Raw genomic sequence first — 27,096 nt, 5'->3', positions numbered from 1 at the left:
TGAACTCCCAGAGTTAGATTTCCTCTCTAAAACTCTGAGCCAACAGTGACATTTGGCAATATGTTTCTCAAAAAATTGAGGTTGCTGTCTGGAAGATCCTTGTAGGGCATGGAGGGAACATCTTTTCTCCTTAGTTGCTGTCACAGATGCATGAGGTTCAAGACTGGGGGGCCCTCCCCACTTTCCAGATTGCATGGAAATAAAAGAGGCTGGAAACCTCTCACAGGAAAACACACCTATCCCCTTAAATTCTAGAACTTGTGCCACCTTCCCTTGGGATTTACAGGTTGTGACCCCTTTTCCTTTAAGTCACTGGGGCAAATACATTCTGTAAGCTTGAGTGGGGAATACATTTGACAAAATATGTGGATTTATTAATGATTTCCAAGAGAGTGTTTGTTCCTGAGAGATTTTGGTGTCTTCTGTAATACACAGCAGAACCATGGCCTGGAGCTTCTGTTCACATGTCTCAGGATGGATAGTCAGTATGGAGACAGCAAGAAAGCATGTTTCTGTATTAACAATCTGGTTTTCGCTTGCCTTGGATTTCTCTTGGATATCTTGGTTATATTCTGCTTGCAGCACATCATCTGCTCCTCCATGATATCGCATGTGCAATTTTTATCTTTTTACACACATAGCTTAGGGCAATACCCAGTTTGTTCATTGTAGCCAGTAGGGCTTGCTTTCCTGCCTCTTATTCAATGCTTTCTCAGGAGCCTTAGAGCTGGCTGCTCAATATGTTGATAGAGATAAGAGGGTGAGATCTCTCATAGTCACTGCTTCTCATTCACTAGCATGAATTCTGGCACATCTTCTTCTAGAATTGGGTTTTATCTCCTGTAATGCCGATTTTGGAAGGTAGTGATATGAGCCTCTAGTCTACTGCTAGTTTCCAAACCAGCCTGTTGTTTGGATCTGCAGACTGTGACTATTGATCTGGAACCAAGAATGCTGGAAACTGTGGTTTACTTTCTGTATCACCTATGGCTTTTCCTTTTGGCAGGGTGCTGTTGCGAGTGCGAATGCTGTACTACTTGAAAGCTGAAGTACTGGGGGAGGCAGCCGACAAAGCTTTTGAAGGAACTCTTGCCAAGTATGTTATGTTAGCCCTCTGGAATTTGCTGTAGAATCCCCTGACGATGTTTTTCATCTTCTGCATTGAAAATGTAGCACTGCTTGTGATTGGAACACAGTACGCCTATGTATGAACTTTACACTGGATTGTTATTTATAAGTTATTTTGCAACTTATGCTTTAAAGAAATAAATGTGGTCTTGTAAATTATTCCTGGTTCTGGAAATACACACAGATGAGAGTGACAATAAAGACATCTGCATTGGAAAGAAGGTCAGAGAAAGCAAAACTCCAGTAGCAGACTGAAAATATTTTAATCCAACCATTCCTTCTGAAGCTATTTTCAGTTCAATGCTATGCAGAGTTACTCCACTATTAATTGATTTCACAATCTTAGACTGCAGTACCATTGCATAGGAATGCACTGGCAGCCAGCCTTATAAACTGATCATAGATATATGATCAAAAAGCACTACTTGAAGACCTATCCAGAGTTGTTTGTAACAAATTCAGTGTTTGGAGCTGGCCATGAGATTTCTGCCCCCCCCCAATGAAAGAGCAGTATCTAAACATATTTTATCCAAAACATTCATAAATTACCAACAAAAGTCAACAACACTAAAGAGCAACATTTTTTTCATAAATAAAGAACAGTTAATCAAAATAAAAAGAATTATGCCAAAAACCACAGAGATATAGGACAAAGCTACATTATGTGGACAAAGTTACTTAATGTGGGAGATCTGTGATTTGGGTCTCCCACTGCAGATTTGCTCAGAACATCTGCACTGGGGGAGGGGGCATTTAATACTTCTCCCCAATGCCTTTTTTCTGATCTAAGTCTCTTTTCCCAACAAAGGGGGGGGGAGTACCAGCAATTTTTACTTAGTGGGGCTAGCAGCAGCTTTTAGGTGAATAAAAGGTGTGATGATTAAAATGCCATCACCCTTCCTAGACTGCTGCTGCGATCAGATTTGGAGTCCTTCACAGTGAGCTTTTCTCTCATCGAGACCAAGATGGAAGCCTTAATTAAATAGAAAATTACCTATCACTTTAAATAAAATACTAATTTTATTTCTTAATATCTGAAACAGTGGATTTCCACATTGTTTTAAAAAGGCTAATTCATTAGGGCTACAGATTATCCACTGATAATTCTTTAATCAGTTGTTGACTGTATTTCCATATCAGCATGACTGGATTTTCGGAAGTTCAAACCTCCCCAGCAGAAACGGTGTTTAAACTTTCGCATTAAATCACTGTACTTGTGAAAGGCAAAATATGTGAATAATTGTTTACATGGATGACTATCTTTCCTGAGACCGTCAGTGGAACACATAATATGCACAAAGATGAAAAATGCATTCTGATCTTAGGGTATAGCTGACTGGACAGGAGAAATTAAGGCAAGGAAGTTTTGTTGTACAGCTTTACCTATTCAGAAGGCAAATTGGAGGAACTTTGCCTAGTTAGAGCTCAAAACTGCAAGACTAGGCTATAGAACCAGAGCTCAGCGTGTGGCAGGTGAGGCACTGGCAGTTTGAAGGTCATATGACAGGAGAAAACAAATTGCTTTGGTTCTACATTCTGTGCTGCTTACAAAGACTAACCACATGTATATTGTGGTAGATGTTTGGGCTCATTCAGCTTTCATTCCAGCTATTACTAAAGAGGCCTCAGGCTACTGCATTGCATAAATAAAATGGAGATATCACACTATAGTCTGGGTGGTTAATCTTACCATAGCTAATAGTCATTAATGGATCATTCTGCTATGAATTTGTCTAATCCCTTTAAAACCATGTAAACTAGTAACCATCTCCACAGCCCCAGCACTGAATCCGTAAACATGCTGTTCTGACTCTGAAACCCAGGCTTGGCCAACTGGTCATAAATGTTGCAGTCTGGGACATGTGGTTTTTCTCAGCCAAGGCAACGGACTGAATAAAAGGGCAGTTGAAGTTTCCTTTTTGATGTATCTCTTTCAAATTTCTGAAGATGCGACTGCAGTGGGCAGTGTGTGGCTATATTTGCTATCAAGATGGGTTAAGGCTATCAAGGCTTTGATAGAGTAAAGCTTATGGAGGTGTATCACACATACCTAAATTTTGCTTTGTGAATAGAGAGCATTACAGGAGCTTTTAGGTAAGCACATTTGCAATGGACTTAGAAGGGTGTAGCTCTGTTTAGGATGGCACTATTGGTCTCTATATAGGGAAGAATGTTAATTAAGAGGAAGCTTGTAGACCCCTGATACATACCCTGGATGTGCTAGTCTAGAAGATGGTTTATAAGTCTTATTCATGAGTGGAATGGATAAATCTGTGCAGGACGCTCCAAGTAATGCAACCTCTGTATTCTTTACAGAGATCTGGATGTTGTGCTACCAGACATCGACTATGTGGAGATCCCTGTGGATTGGTGGAATGCTGAGGCAGATAAATCCCTGCTCATTGGAGTTTTCAAACATGGTATTTCCTTGTATGTTGGTTGGAGTGTTAATAGGCATTTCTCGCTGTGTGAGGCTCTGCCTGGGAGAGGGAAACTAGATAGAACTTGGGAAAATTTTTTAAAGAAGACTTTTCAAGATGTAACTTCATTTCAAAGTTTCTTGTTTCTCAGGATTCTTTTTCTTCCTTTTTCTGTATATGAAAAACATAGGCAATGCTGTGTGTAGTAAAAATCTAAATTCTGATTTCTGTGATATATTAATATTCAGAATAAACATATTCTGTATATACTAGCTTAATTTACATAATAGTGTTTTTGTTGTCATGGGGAGAGGCAATAAACTTTGCAGAACATTTAATACTTGAAGTATTGCTGAACCCTCCTCTGCATTTGAAGATCTCATCATGTATTGCACATACAATCTGCCCATGTTATGTGGGATACAGTGCAATATTAAAGCAAAGTTACACCCTTCTAAGTCAGTTGAAGTCAGGGGGCTTAGAATGGTGTGATTTTGTTCAGGATTGTGCTGATGGCAGTTATTTACACACAAAGTTCAGAGGCTGTTTATCCTACCATATTCTTTCTAGCTGTTTACATGGACATTAAGGAGGTTATAATAGTGTGTAAGGCTAGAAATGACTGGATGAGTATCCACAAAGTTTTCTTGTGGCTTTTGTTAGGTTATGAACGGTACAATGCCATGCGAGCTGATCCAGCCCTGTGCTTTCTTGAGAAGGTAGGCATGCCGGATGAGAAGCTGCTGTCTGTGGAGCAGAGTGTCATTGATGGAGCGCCGGATGCTCCAGAAAGGTAAACCTTTCAGAAAGGGTGCAAGCCAGTTTAGTGGGATCATCAGTCTGCCACAAGGTCAGAATTTCTTGTGAGGCATATGTCACACATACATCAGCCACAGTGTTAGGGACTGCATAAGTGCTGGTCTCATTGTGTTAGCATACTAAATTAGAAGCTTTATTAGAAAGGCATAAGCTGTTCAGAGTGATGCTGCAGAGTGGTGTATGAGGAAGCCTGGTCTATATGAAGCTCCAATAATATTCTCTGGAACAAATTTCCTCCATAGGCTTTGTACATACTCTCTCATATAGCTATGGGAAGACGTGTTTGTGCTGCTTGAAGAATTGGTTGTACTTGGAGTAATCATGGAGTGTTAAATCTGAAGAAGACAAGGAAGAAATACTGTTGTTGCTGATTCTTCACACAAGCCAGGCCATTTAGCCTGTAAGCCAGTTTGGGCATTGGGGAAAGGCAGGATATAAATCAGAGGTGTCAAACATGTGGCCCACAGGCTGGATCCGTCCCCTGCAGGGTTTGAATCCGGCCCGCAAGCAACTGGCTGTTTCCTGCTTCCTTCCTCAAGGCTGCTGCTGCCACCACTACATTGCAGCTCACTTTTACCCAGCTTCCTCTCCTGCTTCCTCAAGACTTGATCTCTCTCACGCACATAGCTCCCTCAGTTGCTGCTTCCTGTTTGCATGGGAGAGAGACAAAGCCAAGCCTCGCTTCTGTCCATTGACTGAGCTTCTTTTGGGAAGAAGGGAGGGGGTGGGAAAGAGCAAGAGAAAGCAACGTCCTTGGCAAAGTTTTATTTCAAGTATAAGCTTTCAGCTATACACTTTCATGTCCACGCTCACTTTTTCTTCGGAGGGAGGGAGGATTCTTCTGACAAGCATAATTTACATTGAGATCATTGTGCTCTGCTGTTTTCTTTGATACTTGATCTCTCTCTCTCTCTCTCTCTCTCTCTCTCTCTCTCTCTCATATACACACACACAAGAAAGGGGTGCGTTGGGATAAGGGGAAAAGAGAACTAAAAGGAAATTATTTTGTCTTATTCTGAAAAGTTTTTTTTAAAGATTAGAGTTCTCTGTTTTTATTTTCTTTCAAAAAGACCCTGATTAGGAATTAGAACATTTGGATTGGATTTCATTATTTAATGACTGGAAAATAGATGGCTAAGTACTTAAAAATACATCTATGGTTCCATATGTTCCAGTTCAACATGTCTCCCTTTCTCCCCTCCCTCCTCACTAGCTGCCTTTCTTCATCCCCCTTTGCTCTTTAAACTGTTTCATTATAGCACTGTGTGGATTTTGCCCAGTCTGAAATCAACATATAATTTCATTTGAAGAGATCCCCCTTTCCAGTTTAAACAGATGGAGGGGAAAAGAAAGAAACCTAACAGCACAGCTTGCAGTCTTTATTGCTGGAAAGGAGCAAGAGTCCAGTAGCACCTAATAAAATTTGTGGCAGGGCATGCGCTTTTGTAAGTCACTCCCCCCCCTCTTTCAGATACAGCTAGAATGTGAGTCTATTGGTCCTTATAACTTGGAGAGTGGAGTGATTTCAGATGCCAAATGGCAATAGCAGGCGTTGGTGATGAGGCAGGAAACCTAGGTCTTAATTCAGTCCTGGAGGATACATTTTCTTGAGTTTCATTATCAGTTACAATTCAGCAGTCTCTCTTCTAATCTCCCTTTGAAATTCCTTTGTAAAAGGTTAAATGTTCTCCCACTGTTTTTTGAATGTTGTGGTTTCTAATGTCAGACTTATGTCCATTTATTCTTTGCATCCTCCTTGACTGAATCCTCCTGGACCAAACCGAGACCTAGGTTTCCTGTCTCTCCCCACATACTACCCCTCTGCATATCACACCTAATCCAATCAAGCCTGCTATTGTCATTCACCTGCAATTGCCATTTGGCATCTGAAATCACCTTTATAAAATTTGTATCTCCAGTACTTCATATTATATTTTATAGCATGCATGGTCTGTCCTGACAAAGTGGCATTTATGTCAGATCTGACCCTCGTAACAAATGAGTTCAACACCTCTGAAAATATTTTAAATAAATAAAATCACTGTGTGTGTATTAGAACAAATGTCTGTGCAGGCTCTGAATCAGTTGAGTGAATGATTGGAGAGCTCTCGCAAAATTAGATTGTTTGATGGAGCTTCCAGAGATTCACCCCATTGTTGATTTGTTTTGTTTAGAGGCAACATAGACAAAGATGAGGGTAGTGCAGACAAGGTGGATGGGCTGCAGAAAGAGGAGGTAAGTATCATTGTTGGAAGTAGTACGTTTATACTTTGGGTACCTTCTGCTGCCAGAAGTAACAAATATACTTCCCCTTCAAGTTTGGGTTTTGTTGCAGGTTTAGCATAGAGTTTTGCAGATGAGTTTGTAGTAGTCCCCTTGCTAGGCTGTTACTGAAGCAAAGGTGAAGGAGATATAGCTTGTTTTTTCTTAATGTATACTTCAAGAGTCTGTATAAATAAGCCAATATGTTAGGCTCTGCTTCGTTTTGTGCTTGTACTGGTGCAGCCCTCCCAGGAGACAAGGGCTGGGGTTCAGCAGGGCAGGTTATAGGCAGGGTTGTAAAGAGTAACCAGGGTCCAGTCCAAAAGTCAGGGGTTTCAGAGAGCAGGTATGTCAAGTCTAGTCTAGGGTCAAGGGATCCAGGCAGCAAGTCCAGTCCAGGGTCAAGGGTTCCAGAAAAGGTGATAGTCAGGTCCATTCCAAGGGTCAGGGTTCCAGTGGTCCGGTTACAGCAAGATCAGTGGTTCAGTAGCAATGTGTACTTGTGTCCACAAAATTGCTGCTTCTCCTAGCTTATTTTATAGCCAAGTCTTAATGAGCTACACTCCTGGCCAATTCCTTGACAGTCATTGTGAAACTACTCATCTGTCTTGTCAATTGACAGCTGATGACGGGCCATCTGTCTCGCATTTCTTTCCTGCAACTCTGTGTGCCTCTGACAGTGTTGGTGCTGCAGGGGTGTGGGTGAGCTGGGTGGGCTGGGAGTGGTTTCTGAAGACTTGCTGACTCCTTCAGATCTACAAGGCAATAGCTTGGTTTCAGCTGTAGGCTGTGACTTCTGATCAGCTGGTAACCCCATCTCTTGTTGCTCTCCTCCTGGCTCAGAGCCAGCTGCAGCCAGTTGTTTGGTTACTGGCTGAGGGCTCGCTGCAGGCAGCTCTTCTTCTGAGGAATCCATGCCATCACTGAGCACAGGCTGACTTACGACAGCGCTTCATGTTTTTGGCTTTTGGCCTAGATTATGGGTTGACACAAGTTTGTTTCTTTTTTATTCACAGGAGACTTCAGAGTGTTGTGGTGAAACCAGTGAAAAGAAGGATGATAGTGTGGCAGGTGAGGCTGCGTATATGAAAGTTTTAGGGAATGTGGTGTTTTATCAGAGTTATTGGCTGGAATAGAAGCATATCTTAATTTCTGGATCAGGATTTAGAACTGGCCAGTATGTCAGTCCCAATCAAAGAGAAAAAAAAGTGAGTCATTGCCTTGAGATTTGTTTGCATGCTATAGAAACTTGAGTATCCAGGGGACTAAGGATGGGCATGAACGAGAACAGTCTGGTTTGGGGTTTGGGTTGTACCTGAACTGAACCCTGAATCAAGCACAAAATGCTTGAACTGAATCAATCGGTGGACCCGTCCAGCTGTTACGTTTAAATGTCTGTGAGCCATTAAACTGCTCCATTTTGCTCCCCCAACTTGGAAGCAGGGGGGAGTGAGAGGGATTGCTGAAATGGCTTGTACCTATTTCGGCCTAACAGCTGACAGGTGCACCGGCCCTGCTGTTAGGCTGAAATGGATGCAAGCCATTTCAACTATCCCTTTTGCACCCCACCCCACTTGGAAGCCGGGGAGACCAAAATGAATCACTGAAATGGCTTGCATCTATTTTGGCCTAACAGCTGACAGGCTCACCAGTCCCACTGTTAGGCTGAAATGGATGCAAGCCATTTCAGCGATCCCTCTGCCCCCCCCCCCACGCTTCCCACCATGAGCTGCACAACCAGGAAATTTCGTCATGAAATTAGGTTTGTGCCCATCCCTACAGAGGACATACAGATATAAAATAGCCATGGTATGAAGTCTGTGATTACATAGGCTTGGATCCATCAGAGATTTCTACCAACTGAAGGGATTTCTATCTGCAAAGAGTGACTTCCCTGTTTTTCCCTTCTGCCGCAGCTGCAATTGCCCCTCACTGCTGCTCCTGGGGGACAGGGGACCCTCAGGAATAGTTTGGAATGAGGGAGTCTGAAGTCTGCAGTGAAAGGTGCAAGTAGGCAAGAATCTTCACCTTCCATCTGTGGAAATTCTCCATGTGGTCCGGAATATGTATTTGTCTAGTTTTGTAATGTTTGTGTGTACTTCAAGTAGAATCATTTCCCTAAGAAACGTTCTTTGTTCAGTAGGAAAGAGCAAGAGTCCAGTAGCACCTTAAAGACTAACAAAATTTGTGGCAGAGTATAAGCTTTCGTGAGTCACTGCTCACTTCTTCAGCCTTTAGTCTTTAAGGTGCTACTGGTTTCTTGCTCTTTTCTGCTGCTACAGACAGACTAACACAGCTACCCATCTTGATCTAACTCTTTATTTAGAATAAAACAGGTGCTTGGACACTACTGTGTGTGTGCGTGTCCATAACTCCTTTAATATTAACTGTGTCTAGGGAAGCAAGATTCTGTAATTATTTTTTTCTTTACTACAGTACTATTGCATTGATGCAGGAGTGTGCAAATATACATAGGAAGAAAATTTGTTACTTCCAGGTAGGAGAGTGGTTTATGGGTGTTTAAATTATAATTTTCAATTTAAACAAAATTCTCTGCCCTAAAGCACAGTAGTATTCCAAGAAGGGATTATTGTGTTCTAGTGCAATTTTTTTTAATGGGAAAAAGTCACCAATTTTTTAGAAAAATGAAAAAAACCCTTCTTTTCCAAAAGGAAATACATTTCCTTCTGATGCAATTTTAATCCTTCTGCACCAGCACAAATGCAGAGAAAAAACAAACACACATTACTTAAAGAGAAGAAATAGACATTTATCCAGAAGCAGCAAATTTTCTTCACTATGGCTTCCAGAGAACAATGCACATAATGCATGCGGCACCATCAGCACACATGTGTTAACATAAGTGGGATGTGAACTCTTGAAAGAAAGCATGTCTTCTAGGAAAGCCTTTAATGTCAAATGCACAGTAGTTCACCTATCACTAGATAAATGGTATAAAGCTTTGGTATCATCAGATAACGTGACAATCATCTGCCATCAGAGACCAGAAACCATTGAACTCAGTGATTTTTATATTTGAAATTATATTGGTGGGTCTCTGTGATTCATGTGGTGGGCAGGTCTCTGTTTATGACCGACTCCCAACTGCAAGCAATTTCAGTTGGCCACCATCATGACAGGTATCTTCTTTATCATAAAGTTCAAATTTTCTATTCTCCTTTGGGTATGCATGTGTATGTGTGTGTTTCAAATAGTGCTGCTAATGCATCCACTTCTGTGATTGTAATTTCCACACTAGTCCCGTGCACACTGCTCAATATGATAAAAAGCAAAGAACAATAAATAAGAGTACTTAATGAACTTTGAACTGCAGGAACCCAGAAACCACAAGCTGGCTGCTTGTCCACCCACAGTACTGAGAAGTGGTGGACGTTTATGGGTCCCTTTATATATTTATATATATTTATAGGTAGGATAAAGTCCTTAATGAATTAGTAGCTGTGTTTTTTGTGTGTGTTCAAGGCCTCTTGAGGGATTATGTTAAATACTAATGACCTTGCTGATGTTTGAAGCCCAGGATTGCTCCGACTCAGACAAATCCAGCTGGCCTGTGTCGTCTGCCCTGACAGCCAGACTGCGGCGTCTTGTTACTGTCTATCAACGTTGCAACCGTAAAGAGTTGCCATCCAGACCTGAAATCATGGGGCCTTGTAACCATGGCTATTGGCTGCAAGAGGAGATGTTCAGGAGAGCCAGTGAGGGGGATCCGGTGAACAAAGAATTGCAGAAAAGGTAAAGGAGACAGGTGGCCCAAGCTCATTTATTTATTTGTTTATTTATAAAATTAATATGCCTCTTTGCTAGAGACCTGCTTGAGGAACTGTTGAGCCCCAAGTTCCCTTTATGTAAAGTGATTGCAAAATCTACTGAACATTTTAACTTTGAATGGTTTAGCTAGCTCTAGCCTTCAGAAAACATGAAGATGCTACTCACATTCCTCAAAACCCACACTCATATTCTGACTCAACACAACACATTTCTCCCCACAAAACCATATGGTCCGACAAGGCAAGGAATGCTCTCCTTTCACAGATAATAGACTGAGTGGAAAACAGAGCAGGAAACTACTCAGTTAAGCAAATTTGAGAAAAATCCAAACAATTTCTAAGCTAGGCAGGACTGGTGATCCATCTTTTAGCATCTGCCTCCAAGGGGCTACAGTTTAGTAGGGAAAATACTTCATTTCTGTCCTCCTCCTGTAGCGTGCCAGCTCCTTGTGCATGGAGGATATGAGGAATTACTTCCATTTGTATACTGTCATATGAAGGAACACCAAGTAGTCCTCTTGTTAATATCTGAGCAAACCAACACGGCTCACTGAATTAGTTCTGTGGAGCTGTCCTCCATTTCTTGTTAACTATCAGTATGAAGCTACTTTCAGCACAAAGTGGCCTGTTTTTTATATATTATATGCACATTTTAAAATAACATAGAACTAATACAATTTCAGACAAACTAGACAGAAAAAAAGAGTCTTCATGCAGTTTTGTGTGTGTTCCTCTTTCATTCTGCAGATGGACCAGAAGAGAACAAGCAGATTTCTACCGTACTGTCTCCTCATTTGGAATAATCTATGATCCAGAGAAGAAGATCTTTGACTGGACTCAATTCCGATCTATTTCACGTTTGGAGAAGAAAACTGATGAGAGTCTGGAAAAATATTTCTACAGCTTTGTTGCCATGTGTAAGAATGTTTGTCGTTTGCCCCACTGGAAGGAAGAAGGTGAGTAAGAACAATTAAGGGCATGTAAACTACTAATGTAAAGGATATGATTTCCTGTCTCCTTTCTTAATTCATTTTGTCTTTCCACCCTTGTGCTATAACTTCCCATTGCCCCAGGTTATGCATTTTGAAATTTCACTAAAAATACTATGAGCACATTTTTTGGGATCTGGGAGACTGAGTCTGAATGTCATGTTACTCTGTGGCAAAAAGGTGGTCAATCACTTGCTAAGAACATAAGAACATAACATAAGAACATAAGAGAAGCCAATGCTGGATCAGACCAATGGCCCATCCAGTCCAACACTCTGTCATACAGTGGCCAGAAATACCAGGTGCCATCAGGAAGTCCAGCAGTGGGTTCTTGAAGCTGTCCATGCTTGTAGCTGCCGCCAGTGTTCCCTCTAAGCTGAGTTAGAGTGAGCTAGCTCACAATTTTTTATCCTCCAGCTCACACATTTTTGTCTCAGCTCAGGAAGGATAGCTCCAGAGCAAACTGATTAATGCAGGAGCCAAATGGCTTGCTCACAACTTTAATGCCAGTAGCTCACAAAGTAGAATTTTTGCTCACGAGACTCCACAGCTTAGAGGGAACATTGGCTGCCACCACCTCTTGTGGCAGTGAATTCCATGTGTTAATCACTATTTGGGTGAAGAAGTACTTCCTTTTATCTGTTCTAACCCGACTGCTCAGCAATTTCATTGAGTGCCCACAAGTTCTTGCATTGTGTGAGAGAAAAGTATTTCTTTCTCTACCTGCTCTATCCCATGCATAATCTTGTAAACCTCTATCATGTCACCCCTCAGTCGTCATTTCTCCAAGCTAAAGAGCCCCAAGCGTTTTAACCTTTCTTCATAGGGAAAGTGTTCCAACCCTTTTATCATTCTAGTTGCCATTTTCTGCACTTTTTCCAATGCTATAATATCCTTTCTGAGGTATGGTGATCAGAATTGCACACAGTATTCCAAATGAGATCGCACCATCAATTTATAATAGAATTTATAATATTTAGAATATAATATATGTAATTTATGTAATATATATAATTTAATATATGTATATATAAATTTATATGTATGTGTTTATATATTATATATAATTTATAATATAATATAATTTAAAATGTGCATGTTTACAACTGTCTGTCTGTTTGCTGGAACATGGAAATGCACATCTGCCAGATAATTCAAATTAGGTAGCTAGATTTAAAGGGATATTAGTTGAAAAAACAACTATTAATTGTACTACATACTGTATTTAACCACATCCCCAAAACATTAAAGTCAAGAAGATTATTTATTTAGAATATTTATATCCCACATTTCTGTTTTAAATTGAGAAATGCCTTTGAAGAACAGAGTAAGTGGCTGCTGAAGAACAGAAGGAGGTTAGATCTAGCAGCCCTCTTCCTCTCTTTTATTGACTACATGTTAACTTGTAGTAGCAGTAATTATCAGTTGTTGTATTCTTCTGTGCATTTCAGACATTTTTTTACTTGGGTCTCATCTCTAGGTGTGTGATGACATGCCTTACACCCTAGAATTTACATACTCCAAAATATATATCAAGGTTTTTTATCACTGGCCTTACACCCCGTACTCACTCAGAAGGGACAAAGTGCCTTTTGTTGTCTAGCAGGAGGGAAGGGGAAAGAGGTGGCAGATGACTTAACTCTCAGGCATGAAGCCAGACAGTGCCATAGAAATGCAGGAGATGCTGTAGCCAGGAGCATATAGCCAGGTCACACAGTAGCTACAGAATTTAGGAAGCCAAAAGCCAAGAACAGATCTTCCTTTTGGGACAGAAACACAGAGGCTCTGCAGAGGAAGGGGCAAGGAAAATTATAAAAAGCCTAAGCAGGAGGAAGAAGCTTGTCTTAAACCTTTTTGCCATCTCTTCTCTTTGTATCTGGACTCCATCTTGAGCATATTTTGCTGAGACCACAGGGGAAGCGCCCAACCACTGAACTAAGAATATGGATGATTTCTAAATACTTGTAACTCCAAGAATCTGTAGCCTGTCTTAAAATTTCTATCAAACAGGGGTAGGTAAGAATTAGGGTTAGAGGGTAACATTACCTATTTCTTTGACTTTGCTCATTCTGTTGTGTTTCCAAATGTGTGTGTTTTTTGTTTACTTACTACATTTCTTAGTATTTGAATGCTGTAAGTCTTATCTCTGTGATCATGTTAAACTCTATTCAGTTACACTTATCAAAGAGTAGTATGGGGAGAGGCAGTAGGTGATATGTTCATTCCCTCAGGGTGCAAGCGAGTATGCTAGCCCCTTCAGTAGCTAGGGCAAGCAAAACAGGAGATGCCAGAGACAAGGTGGAGCATGTAAGCAGCAATGCAACCAATAGTTCCTGGGTGGTAGACCTCAAGGTGGATTGGGTCCTGTAAATTGACTTGCTGGTGGTGGCAGAAGTTACCCCGAGAGACAACTTGTATTGATCTTGTGAGACCAGAGAGAATCCTGGCTGGACAGGAGACCTGGAATGGCTCAGTGGTTTTCTCCCTCACATGTGGGCTGAAATGAAGACTTGTGAGTCCTGTTTTCCCACAGTGTGAAAATTGTGAAATCGGATCAGGTACTTGTTTCTCTAAGGTCTTCATTTATATCTAGAAGCAGGTATTCCCACAAAGAGAGGCAGTGTACACCATGGGCTTCTATCTATTGGCACACAGGGGCCATTGGTGTGCCATATACCATAGTATACACAGCTGATGTCCCTCTGTTGGCCCAAGGGCATCCCATGATAAAAGACTGTCTGCCTTTTCCAGAGGCATTTCTTCAGCTTCTTCTATGTATTACATTAAACCAGGAGATTGAGCTGCTGCCAAATATCTGCAACACATATGTTCTGACACTCACAACATTTTTTTAATACTTTGACTTCAGTTATTGTCCTTTATGGTTTTATCAACCTCTCTTTCCTTTTCCTTACCTGTAGGCCCAGCAGATCCTAGTATCTATGTGGAACCAATCACAGAAGAGCGTGCTGCAAGGACATTGTACCGAATTGAGCTCTTGCGGAAGGTCCGAGAGCAAGTGTTGAGGTGTCCACAGCTGCATGAACGGCTCAAGCTTTGCCGTCCAAGCCTGTATCTTCCTGTGTGGTGGGAATGTGGTAAACATGACCGGGATCTGCTGATAGGTACAGCTAAACATGGACTGAACCGTACAGACTATTTCATCATGAACGACCCTCAGCTGTCGTTTTTAGATGCCTACAGAAATTATGCTCAACACAAAAGGACTGCGGTTATTGGAGCAGAAAACTTGTGCTGCCATCATCAGGCAAACTCTAAACTGTACTGTTCCCCTTCGTACAGTCATGTGGAGCGAAAGCATGAATCTGCAGAGACAGAAACTGAGAGCTGTGTCAAGCTGGTGGGCACAGGTGATGGCCTCTTACGGACAGAAAGCATCTCTCAGGAAGGGAGCTGTGAAACCTTTATGTCTAAAGTCCGTGGTATGATGCCTGTTAACTATGACGAGAGTTCTTTGCCTGACTCTCTGATGTGCATGATGTATGATGAGAAGGCCTACAACAGTGAACACAGTTCCCTTGCCCGTGACAGCCCCAGCTGCACAGATGTCAGTAGCAATACTACCAAAATAGCAGAGGGCAAAATAGATGGAGATGAAGACCTATCTAGCTGTGATGCTGATACTACGAGAGACCCCTCCTATCTTGATCATTTGCAACTCAGTACTGACCAAATGGAGAGTCAAAATACAGCACAAGAGCCTTTTGTCAAGGAAGCAAAGTCATCTGAGAACTTTTCTGTAGAACCCTCTGAAGCTCTCCAGCACATGGAGAGTCAATATGCTAGCTCATTTGAAAGAGATGGCATGGAAGGGGTCCTGAGTATAGGAGTGTACAGCCCTAGTCTTCACAATTTTGATATCAAAGTCCACCCTGAGAAGAGGTTTATGAGCTTGTTGCATGAGAAGGGCTTGGAGGAGAAGTCAGTGCAGAGTCAGAGCCACAGTGAAGAAGAGGAGGAGGAGGAAGACGAGGAGGAGGAAGAGGAAGATCATTTGGAGACAGCAGCTGACTCTGTGGGAGGCTTTAGAAGCTGTCTAAATACCTCTGATGGTGGGGAAGCCAGAACTGTTGCACAAGAGGGGCAGAAACAGGGTTCCTGCATTCTGTCCACTCTGGATGCATTCATAGAGGAAAGGAATAAGGAGCTGGTTGAATCAGTCTCAAGTGAGCAAGCAGCATCTAAATGTGATAGTGAGCCAGGGGCTGGAGAGGATGACCAAGCTGAATGTGAGAGCCTTGAGGAACACATTCCAGCCTTGCAGGAGATCCAGGCCTGCCACCACCATCACCATCACTCTGCAGAAAGCCAGGCTTCAGCAGTTCAAATGGAGCTACTCAAGTCACATTCTGTGTGCATGGAGGCAGACCCCTGGGGAGATGACACTGAGGGGAAGAGAGATAGTCCTGCTGCTCAGCCCTTCTGTAGGAATGAAATAAAGATAGAGGAGGAAGAATGTGAGAACCAAGATCTAGAGAAAAGGGATGGAATAAGTCAAAATCAAGGTACTACAAGGATATGTTTCTGTTAGCATTGTTTTGTATTCCCTTGCTGCTCGGGGGTTTACCATACAACAAGCTTACCTAAAGTGAAAGTCGCTAGGTAAAAATTAATTGATACCATATTCACAAATCCATATAAAAATAACAGAATAAAGATGCCAAGTCTTCATGAAATCCTGTTTTTCAAATAGGGCCAGAAAACAGTGTTTTGACTGCTGATTTTAACAGATTGTGACTCTGCAAGATCTTGGCTAGTTGTGTGTGTTACAGTTATACTCTTTAATATGTGTTAACAGAGTGTGGATGACCTGTCAGCCACACTTCCTGCCATTTAGATTCCAGTAGCTGCTGGAATTTGTAATTGAATTCTTTAACCACAGCTGTTTTCTGTAGGAGTTCGGTGACAGTGCTGACTCCTTTGCAATTGTGTGTCATTCCATGACATAGAAGTGATTGGAAAGAAGAGTGATTAACTAATGGTAGCATCTGCTGTTTACCACTCTAGATTGTTATGAGAAGTTTTCCGAAGATGAAAGTAAGAGTTCCACATTTGCTGTGCCTGAAGAGAGTGATGAACTTCAAGATGTTCGGGCACCTACCATAGCTCAGCTTTTGCAAGAGAAGACACTCTACTCTTTCTCAGAATGGCCTAAGGTGACTTGGTAGCTTAAGTATGCATGAATAAGGACTGTACATTAATGCTCAGCCTGGACGAAGATCCACTTATCACATTATTTTTAAAGACACGGTACACTCTGACAAGTGTCTGGATGCCTTTGAAAATATAGTGTGAGAAGAGGAAATAATAGGGTCTGTCTCCAATTGATTGACATAGACAGACAAACAGACAGACAGACATATGTTTAGCAAAATATTTAGTAGCAGCTTTGTAGATTTTGTCCAGATTTCCTGTGTTTTCCTTTTTCATTATATTATCATATTTCATTTGACATGAATGTTTACCATCACCACCAGTATTCTGTGTCTTTAACAGGTAATGTGAAAAACAGTTTTGAGTGCACATTTCTGTGGGCTTTAGTTCCCTTTTAGTTTTGGGGCAGCTCTGCTGAGTTTAAGGTCAAATAAGAGTTCAGAAGCACTGATGGGTCCTCTTGCAAGCATGCTCACTGCTATCTTTTCTCTTACTGGTGGTGTAGGGATCCTGAGGCTCTGCAGTACCCTTATTTTTATATTCCAGGCTGAAGAACACTGCAGTCATCGTCACTTGTAGAAAAATTGCTGTCAGGAGATAACTCAGCTGGAATATGAGTAATGTTAGTTATTTCCGTTGTGCTTGTGTATATATAGTCTAATGAGGCATTAAAAGGATCCACTTTAGAACAGCAGTGTTAAGTTATGATGAGGAGAGAGGATTGTGCTTTGTGATTGGGAGGATTAGCGGTGTAGATTCTTCTGCTTTCTTCTTTCATTATGCAATCACATTTTCAAAGTACAGCAAGACAGTAGGTCTATGTCAGATCCCAGAGGTGTAAATTAAAACCTTGTTTGATATGAGCGCTCTGCATAAGGTGACCAGATGCATTTATTTTACTTACACAGGCCTTAGACCTAGCACAGATGTTCTGATCTATAAAGTGGTAAACGTATAGCCTGGTCAAAGAGTCAGCTGCCAAATCTCCAAACACAGATTCTTGAAGCTAAACTAGTTTACTCGATTTAGTTCACCTAGTGGTTATAATGTGAATGATTATCAATGTGTGCAACCTAGTGAAGTATATCTAATTCTTTTGGCAGGATCGTGTGATCATCAATCGACTTGACAACATCTGTCACGCCATCTTAAAGGGCAAGTGGCCTTCTTCCAGCCAGCCATTTGAAATTCACAGCGTAATGCCTGCTGCTGTGCTGGCTAGTAGTACTGGCAATAGGAACAACTACTCTGATCCAGAAGCCTCAGAGCCCAGCTTTAGCAATGGAGTGATAGCTGCACAGGTCCAAAAGGTGAGCTGATGGGAGAGTTGTTTTGGTAGATGCTTTACCTGCTGTAAAGCTCACTTGCATCACATTTCAAATGACTCCTATAATCAGCAATCTTCTGTTCTTTAGTTGCAGGCCATTTCCTCCTTATAGGTACTACTTATACCCTTCTGGTATATGGGACCTTCTGGAGGATTCTAAACAGTGAATATTGGCTTGTTCTTCTGTGGCTGCTATATCCTTTGCAGACAAGCAGTTTTCAGAATGATTCCTTAACTGATTTATTTTGAGTAATTGGGCAGGATGCATTTACAGGTTATGAATACAGAGAGCCTGCTGGTCCTTCTCCCTTTGGGAAAGATTTGTTTGGAACTTCAAGTGAGATGCTTCTCCTTTGGGCCTGATTACTTTCCAACAAGACTCTCAGTACCTTCAGTAGAGGATAGTGATACTGGGCCAGAGGCCAAACATTCTAGCACAAAGCTGTCCCCTGGATTTAGCTTGAAGAGGTTTTATAATCTCACTTGTAACAAATAGCCATAAGTGACTTCTTTCTGCTCTTGGTTGCAAATACAGGAAGGTTTCTTGGCTCCCACATTTGTCAAAGATGAACAGAAGCAGCGGCGACCATTTGAATTTGAGATGGAAAGAGATGCCAAGCAACGGAGCCTTGAACAGCTGGTTGCATCTCATCCCCATTCTCCTATTGTGTTGAATGGCTGGCGGGATGCGGCAGTGGATCTTTCAAGAGTACCTGATGGATCACCAGGAAGCAGCTCTCCTTTCTCTCTGAACACAAGTATGCCTAAATTAGGAACAGTGAATGCCCTGCAAGGCTCTCTGGGCATGGACTTGTCTGGTATCCTTCAGGCGGGATTAATTCATCCTGTCACAGGACAGATTGTTAATGGGAGTCTACGAAGGGATGATGCTGCCATGAGGAGGAGGCGGGGTAGGAGAAAAAATGTGGAAGGGATAGACCTGATATTTTTGAAGGAGAGAAGTCTTCAGACAGGACTGCCGGTGAGTAATACTCTCCACCTCATTTCCTTTCTCTCCACACCTTCCCTTCTTTGAAGAACTATTATCTAATGTCATGTCACAACTGACTGTGATTTTGGATTTCTTACTTGCCCCATCTCAAGGCTCAGAGTAGGGAACAATGCTTGAAAAAGAATGAAAGAGAGAAAACAATCAGGATCATGCTTCCTATCCTAGATTATGCCTTAACAAGGCCAAATTTCAACCCATAGAAAGGGAGCAGGCATGTTTGCATCTGTAAGAAGTACAACAGACAATTCTATGACTACGTAACTTACAAGGTCTACAAGTTGGTACAAGCATTTCATTTTGAATAATTTTCTGTTTTGTCTCTCTGTGTGTATTAATGTTCAGCATGACACTTGCCAAAGATCACAGCAACTACCTTCATGGTTAGAAAAAAGTGCCTATTGAGATTTTTTTAAAAAAATCATCAAATTAGCCACTGCAGTTTTCCCTGAGTGCCCCATATGAATGTTACAGCACTCTCTCAATTACTCTGCTTGCAAGAATCATTAGTTGAAGGGCAAGCCAGCAGCAATAATGTCTGCAGCAGCTCTGAGAGTCGATGTAGAGCTGGCAGTTGGTTAATTATGTCAGAAAATCGTAATGAAAATAGGCTACCTAGGAAGTGTATCCTTCACTCTAACATCCACGTTTTTGCTGTCAGCTACTTTTCCAACAAGTGAAAGGCAACCACAGTTACTAGTTGTATACTGTCCCATATAGTCAATTTTGTTTTTAATTATTCCCTGAGTAACCCACAAAAAGTACCAATATTTAAATTGTGTATGTCTTCTCACAAGAATGTTCATTTTAAAGAAAGCATCACTGTGAGAGACTGAAGGCAAGGGAGGGGCAGTCTCCATTGAACTCCTTGGAGGAAGGGAAGGATAAAAACACAGATAACACACACTGGTCAGGAATTGTGTGTTTTTTTATTTGTGCTGATCCCTCCTAATAGAAATGTAGCATTGCAGATTAGCAGAGCCTGTACAGGAGTTAGACAGTCGAAACACTGGGCTGTATAAGGATTATTCCATGCAACAAACAGCATACTATGTCAGAATATGTGTTGTTGTATGTGTGTGAACCAAGCCAAGGAGGAATGGGTTGCTTTTCTGTAGGGGAAAAATTACGTTCTGAGTGACTTCATAATAGGAAACTTTGTCCTAGACTTCTGCACCATTGTAGAAGTTTTGTTATCCCTGTAATAGCCTGAATTTGGCCAGGAACACTGCCATTAAGGATAGATGATGTTCCTTCTCCAATGACATTTGGGGAAAATTGTATTCTTTCAGTATCTCAATAATAGCCTTTTACTTCTTTTCCCATGACATTATTCAGGAAGATCAAGCCCAGACTGTACCAACTAATCCAAACCCTGATGGGCCAGCCATCTCTACCTCAACTCAGCAGACAGTACCAGGCACTAATGTCCAGGCAGAGAAGATTGTTCCAAACAAGACTCTTCTGGACTGGCTGAGACAGCAGTCTGATTACACTCTTGAAATTCCTGGCTTTGGCACAGTAAGTATGAGTCTTGAATCCCAACACTGTGCATGTTTACTCAGAAATAAGCTCCATCCATATTCTTCCTCCTATTACTTCTAGAATTTTTCAGAGAAGCCTAAACAGAGGAGGCAGCGTTGTAAGGACCCCAGCAAACTGGATATAAATTCTCTGACAGGGGAGGAGCGAGTGCCTGTGGTCCATAAGGGTACAGGACGGAGGGTAAGCAAAAGCATGTTCTGCACTTTGTCTTTTAAGGGATTTAGCATGGTGTGTACTCACACAAAATGGAAATGCAGTGAGTGAAGGACACGCAATTTTAAATCTGTTGCACCTTGCTCTAGTATTTATTTATTTTATTTATTTATTGTTAACATTTTTATCCCGCCCTCCCCGCGAGCGGGCTCAGGGCAGCTTACAAGAGGGCACAAGCCCATACATAAAAACAGGATAAAACAGTAAAACCATTAAATAACAACAAAACAAGAATAAAGTGCTCCATACAAACAAGATGATCTCCGAAGATGGTATCAGTCCTTTCATTGGGGTGATATTGTCCTGTCGATGGTCCAAGGCCAGTCCAGCGATATCAGTGCCATGCAAGATTGTGGTAGATCTTCCAGGGACCTCCCCTAACCCAGTTGTTATCTCCACCATTGATAGTGGTGGTAGTGATAGTGGCGGCTCCTATATAAAAGCCTAGTGGAAGAGCTCCGTCTTGCAGGCCCTGCGGAACTGCATTAGGTCCCGCAGGGCCCTGATCTCCTCCGGGAGCTCGTTCCACCAGGTGGGGGCTGCCACTGAGAAGGATGTGGCCCTAGTTGCAGCAAGCTTTGCCTCCCAGGAGCCTGGAATCACCAGGCGGTGTTGTGTCCCCGACCGAAGTGCTCTTGGGGGTATATGTGGGGAAATGAGGTCCCTCAGGTAGGTCGGACCCTGGCCATGTAGGGCTTTAAAGTAGATTCGGTATGAAGTGGATTCGGTATGCTATTGGCAGCCAGTGCAGCGCTTTCAGCCCAGGCTGGATGTGCTCCCACTTGGGGAGAGACCCATCAATAGCCTGGCCGCCATGTTCTGCACTAGCTGCAGCTTCCAGATATACAACAAAGGCAGCCCCATGTAGAGAGCGTTACAGTAGTGCAACCTTGAGGTGACCGTCGCATGGATCACTGTAGCCAGGTCACCACGGTCGAGGAAGGGAACCAACTGCCAAACCTGCCTCAGATGGTAAAATGCAGATCTGGCAGTGGCTGCCACCTGGGCCTCCATTGTTAAGGAGGGATCCAGGAGCACTCCCAAACTCCTAACCTCCGACGCTGGCACCAACAGCGCCCCATCAAAGGTCGGGAGAGAGATCCCCAACCCCGAACTGCGCCGATTCAGGCACAGGACCTCCATCTTTGCCGGGTTTAGTTTCAGCCAGCTCAGCCTGAGCCACCCAGCCATGGCCTGTAATGCCCGGTTCAGATCTTCTGGGTTGCAGCCCGACCAACCACCCAACATCAGATAGAGCTGGGTGTCATCTGCATATTGTCCTTTGCTACACCTTGCACATGTGGACTACATATGCATAGGGAACAGCACCCATATATTTAACAACTGCCTAGAGCCGTAACTCTTTCTTATCAGCAAATGCACAGTAATAGAAGAAGACTGCAGCTTGCTGCTTCCTTGGTAAATAAGCTGCAGTCCTTCCTCTCAAATAGATCTGTTGGCTGGGAAAGAGGCAGTATTCCTTGCTGCATTTTCCAGACATAATCAGAAACATTGTGGGGGGAGTGCCTACTACTTCAATAAGTAAAGTTCTAATGCATGACATTGGGATGAATAGCAGGTTGTACCAGCTATTCTCAGGATGTATTCTGAGAAAAATGCATGGTGCAGAAACACTTGGAACACTGCACCCCTCATTTCCACAACATGCTCCCTATTGTGCAACTTAACCTGCTCTTCCTGCGCTTTGTTTGTACGAACTCCCTCTCTGTACTGGCTGCTAAAACATACTTTTTTGTAACAAGGAAAATGTAAATTGCCTAGGGTTTCAGAACAACCACCACATGGATCATAATCTAGTCATGGGTTAACGTAGGCTAGACTGAGTATAGATGTCACACTGGGTAAAGTGGCATTGCTTTGCACGTTGGGTGATCATGTGGTGCCATGACAGTTGGATTAAGAAATATTCCTACATACACAAATGTTCATGCTTTTGAATTTTCCCTTTCATAAAAAAGACTAGAAACTTTGTTTTAAGCTGAAGAAAGAAAACTAGATGCAAATATATATTCAGACTATTGATTTAAGATGAAGAAATTGCAAGTAGATAAATAGGTACCGCTTTGGTGGGAAGGTAACAGTATTCTGTGCGCCTCGGCGTCTAGTCGTGCCAGCCACATGACCACGGAAACATCTTTGGACAGCGCTGGCTCTTCGGCTTGGAAATGGACATGAGCACAGCATCCCTAGAGTCGGATTCGACTGGCTTTCGAGCAAGGGAAACCTTTACCTTTACTATTCTAGAACAGCACCAATTCTGAAGAGTAGGGGATTTAACTGAACATGATCTTTACTTTCTCTGGTTGTTTCATCATATTGGTTATATAGTTATGCTTAATATTTTCTGCAACATAAATCATCCTTTTTACTGTGTTTTATAGTTAGGAGGAGCCATGGCACCAGCACTGAAGGAACTGCCAAGATGGCTTGATGCTAACATGGATTATGCCGTTGCAGCTGACTGGTCTGACATTGTTAAGCTTTCAGTAAGTTACCACTCTGGATAAATGTCACTCATGTCACATTTCCCCCCCTCTTACTCCTACTATTTCCCATTTCCTGTGAACTTTTATTAAATGCATGGTCTGGCATTCAATGACTTTTTTTATTTATTTATTTTTGGATTTATATCCCACCCTCCCCGGCTACCCTCCCTGAAGGCTCAAGGCGGCTAACAACGAGGCACAAGTGCCTAAGTTAAAACAGCATAAAACAGAATAGAACAATATAATACAAACAACAAAGTGTCAGAGTTCCGAGCTCTTAGAGATACATCTGAGACACAATGAGGGAATCCTATTATCCTACATATAAACTGGCATAGGGGATGCTCAAATGTTCTGAGATCACTGAAGTCCAGATAGTAACATCATAAAGTAGCTAGGGTATTATTTTAGAGTTGAATACCTGAATTGCACTGGGGATATATCTTCCTCCCCTTGTAAAGAAGCAGCTCCAGAAGCCAGCTTAATCTTATTCAGAGCAAACTTGCACTGGTAAAACCAGAGAGATTTGAAGAAAAAACAATTCCCAGGTAGAAATTCCTGATTTGAGTTTGCTCAAGTCAATTCTTTGGTATCTTACCTCCTTGGACTCTGCCATTATATATGAGACACCTTGTTAGGGCATTCACTTTAGCTCACCTTAATGCCATCCCCTCCGAAGTACTACAGGGCAGATTCCGTCTTATTCTGTATTCAGATTGTCTCTGCCCTTGTGGTCAGGGTAAAAGCAACACTCTTGTCTCAAAATATTGGAATGTTGATTTTTTAACCATTTTTAGGAACCATTGGATCATACTGCTTTTAACACGTTTCTTGTGTAATAAGATTCAAGGGAACAATATTATCTATTTGATGCTAGATAGTGATCCGAACACAACCTACTTGGTTGCTAAATTTCTGTCTAGCATATTTTCCTTTAGTAAATAGCATATTATTCTTTTAGTTACTGCTCAAGATCATATGATCATAGGAGCTCTGAAAAGAAAAGAACTTACAATGTATACAATTCAGGGGTGTCAAACATGTGGACTGGGGGCTGGATCAGGCCCTCGGAGGACTGCAATCCACCCCACAAGGCCCTGGCTGTTTCATGCTTCCTTTTCCAGTTCTCCTGCTGCTGCTACATCACAGCTTACTTTACCAGACTCTCTCACTCGCACAGGAGAGATACATAGGCAAGCCTCTTCTGTGTGATTGAGAATCTGGTAAAGCACTGGCTGAGGCTCCTTCCCCTCCTCCTCTCAGGGGGAGGGAGGGAATCAGCCAGCGCTCGCTTCCTGGCCAGGCTACCTCAATCGTATACAGGAGACAAAGGGAAGCCTTCCTTTCCTTCCACTGCCTGCGGGTCCTCCCTGAAGGGAGGCAGGGGGGAGGGAACGAGGGAGAGCTTGCTTTGTGGAGCTGCCTCAATCACACAGCAGAAATACCAGGCACCTTTAAGACCAAAAAAGTTTTGTTCAAGGTATGAGCTTTTGTGTGCCTTGCTGCAGTGTGTGTGTTCTGTTGCGCACCTTATGCTGTGTGTGTTTTGTTGGGTTCCTTATGCCAGGGCTCTTCTGGGTGCAACTGGGTTCCCTCCCCCTTTTCACTGTGTTCATGCCATCATGATCCAGTCTTTCTCAGTAAGAAAGCAATGTGCACTATTTTAGAGGAGGAATAACAACAAGCCAGTGAGGTGGATTAGGCTGAGAGTGTGTGTCCAGACCAAGTTCACCCAACAGATTTCCTTTGTAGGAAGTTGTAGTTATTTCTCTGGGGAATACTATAGTTTTGTAGACAAACAAACAGCCCTCAGTCTGTGTCAGGATGCCTTCTCGTGTTCTTGACCAGCACATGAAGCAACTTGTGTACAAAAGCTTGCAATGCCCAGCCATTTCATGTTTTCCCCTGGGTCCTAGGCTCAGAACACTGAGCATGAGATTTCTGTAATGAATGTCAATAAATCAAAAGTAGGTTTGCAGCTTACAGATACACACCTGAACAGCATACTCAAGATCACTACGGCACAGACATTTTGATGCAATAATTCAGAGCAAAAGGGATCAGTTATCAGAGATTGTTAAATAGACAAAATATTGCAAGAGTGCTAGTGTTCTAAGCATGTTTTATTTAAAGTTTTAAAAATCTTTGTGTTTCTTTGTGTTCTTTATAAAGTTGATATCTTCACTAGCTGGCATTACATTTTTGACACACACAGCCCGGCCTAGCAAGGTCTCATTTATGTCAGATCCGGTCCTTGTAACAAATGAGTTCAGCACACCTGGTATACATTCTAAATAGGACACTTCCCTAATGCCTACAGTTGTACTTGAGCTTAGCTGCTGGCACACCTTTGTATAATAATCCACAGCCACCCTTTTGAATGCCCACTATGCTGCATCTACAGCAAGAAGAGCCTGTCCATGTGTTAGTATATAAGCAGGTATGTATATTTCCAGGTATCATACCAGCAGTGTGTGTCCTCACTGATGGTGACCACATTCTAATGAGGCACAAAGCAACTTTTCCTCTTCTGACATGTTGGCTTATTATCAACAAGTAGAAAAATCAAGAACTCTGATTGGCCTGGTTAGAATGTCTGATAACAGATACGCCAGTTCTAGGGTTTGTTTTTTGTTTTTTTAAAGATGGCTTATCAAAAAGTTAAGCATTTCTTGCATTCTCATAGTGAAGTAGAGACTGAAATTCTTATTCCTTGCTTTAGTTCTCAGAACCTTGAGGATTAACAATAGTATACTTTTATCTGTGGGTATATCAGAAGATGCTTAAAGATTACAGGAAATGTTAAGTAAGGTACAAGGGGTTACAATATTAATCTGTTAAAGGGGACCGATAACACAGTTTAATGTGGATTGGTAATTTTATTTACTACTCCAGGGAGAAGGGTTTTTTTTCCAATTAACAATTTTTATTCATTTTTAACCAATCCAACAGAGAGAAAAAACAATACAGTACAACATAACCAACAAGTCAAAATGCATAAATAGGTGTGATAGTATATGCAAGCAATGTATACGTAGTTCAGTCAAATTACTGATACAGTTTTAAAGTCTGAAATGATTTAAACAAAGACCCTTTAGAAATATAAAAACTTTTCATAGTATGATTGCCGTGGTACTATATCATATTCTGTTAAATATTGTATGATAGGAAACCATATAGCTTGAAATACCTTTTGTTTACCTTGTATGTTTTGTAATGCAGTATTTTTTAAAATCTTGCTATGTACAAAATGCTCCCATAGCTTTTGTTGCCAACTATGTAGTGATGGGGGTTCTTTTTGTTTCCACTTTTGGGCTATAGATATTCTTGCTACAGCTAGGAGTATTGCTATCTGTGTCTTAGTGCATTTGTTATCAATAGGGCGTAAGTCTATTTCTAAAACCACAGATTCTAAGGTTGCAGGTAAGGTAATTCCAGTAATAATCACAATTTGTGCCAAAATTTGTGTCCAAAAGCTTTGTATTGAAGGACATGACCACCAACAGTGTGCATAATCTCCTAATTGACCACATTGTTTCCAGCCTAGAGGTTCTCTTCCGGAGCTCCATACCTGAGAGCTCCCCCCCGACTAGAGCCCTGGGTACCATCTATGTAATACCTTGAAAGTGTTAAATCTTATGTTGAACACTGGAGAGTTAATGTTGGGTAATGCCCCGATTGATTGCCAAGTCTTCATGGGATATTCTTGTTTACAGTCCAAATGCCATTGTTTTTGACTTATCATCCAAGGACTGTTTCTCTTATTTACTAAGATCTTATACACTATAGAAATTAACCCTTTCAATTCTTCTGATTGTTCTTTGAGAAGGAGCTCAAAATCTGTCAGAGGATCAGAGGTCATTTCGGGGGGGATCGCGGGGGATCGCAGTTCCCCCGGGTGAGGTACGGGGGGC

At 41.9% G+C, this 27,096-nt stretch overlaps 1 protein-coding gene across 1 annotated transcript in view; it reads left to right on the top strand.

Annotated features, from left to right (window-relative positions):
- CHD6 (chromodomain helicase DNA binding protein 6) overlaps positions 1-27,096 on the top strand; it is a 94,654-nt gene that overhangs the window by 65,113 nt on the left and 2,445 nt on the right. Inside the window, exons 23-36 of the mRNA XM_015425280.1 lie at positions 1,007-1,096; positions 3,445-3,548; positions 4,212-4,341; positions 6,542-6,602; positions 7,646-7,700; positions 10,163-10,382; positions 11,165-11,373; positions 14,328-15,932; positions 16,435-16,583; positions 17,685-17,891; positions 18,444-18,890; positions 19,832-19,840; positions 20,256-20,438; positions 20,523-20,642. Of these exons, the coding sequence (XP_015280766.1) occupies positions 1,007-1,096; positions 3,445-3,548; positions 4,212-4,341; positions 6,542-6,602; positions 7,646-7,700; positions 10,163-10,382; positions 11,165-11,373; positions 14,328-15,932; positions 16,435-16,583; positions 17,685-17,891; positions 18,444-18,890; positions 19,832-19,840; positions 20,256-20,438; positions 20,523-20,642 (3,589 nt within the window). The remainder of the gene's footprint in view (positions 1-1,006; positions 1,097-3,444; positions 3,549-4,211; positions 4,342-6,541; positions 6,603-7,645; positions 7,701-10,162; positions 10,383-11,164; positions 11,374-14,327; positions 15,933-16,434; positions 16,584-17,684; positions 17,892-18,443; positions 18,891-19,831; positions 19,841-20,255; positions 20,439-20,522; positions 20,643-27,096) is intronic.

The sequence above is a fragment of the Gekko japonicus genome, unplaced genomic scaffold (assembly GCF_001447785.1).
Source record: "Gekko japonicus isolate JY-2015 unplaced genomic scaffold, Gekko_japonicus_V1.1 scaffold2, whole genome shotgun sequence".
Taxonomy (NCBI): domain Eukaryota; kingdom Metazoa; phylum Chordata; class Lepidosauria; order Squamata; family Gekkonidae; genus Gekko; species Gekko japonicus.
This window is presented reverse-complemented; position numbering and strand designations above follow the sequence as displayed.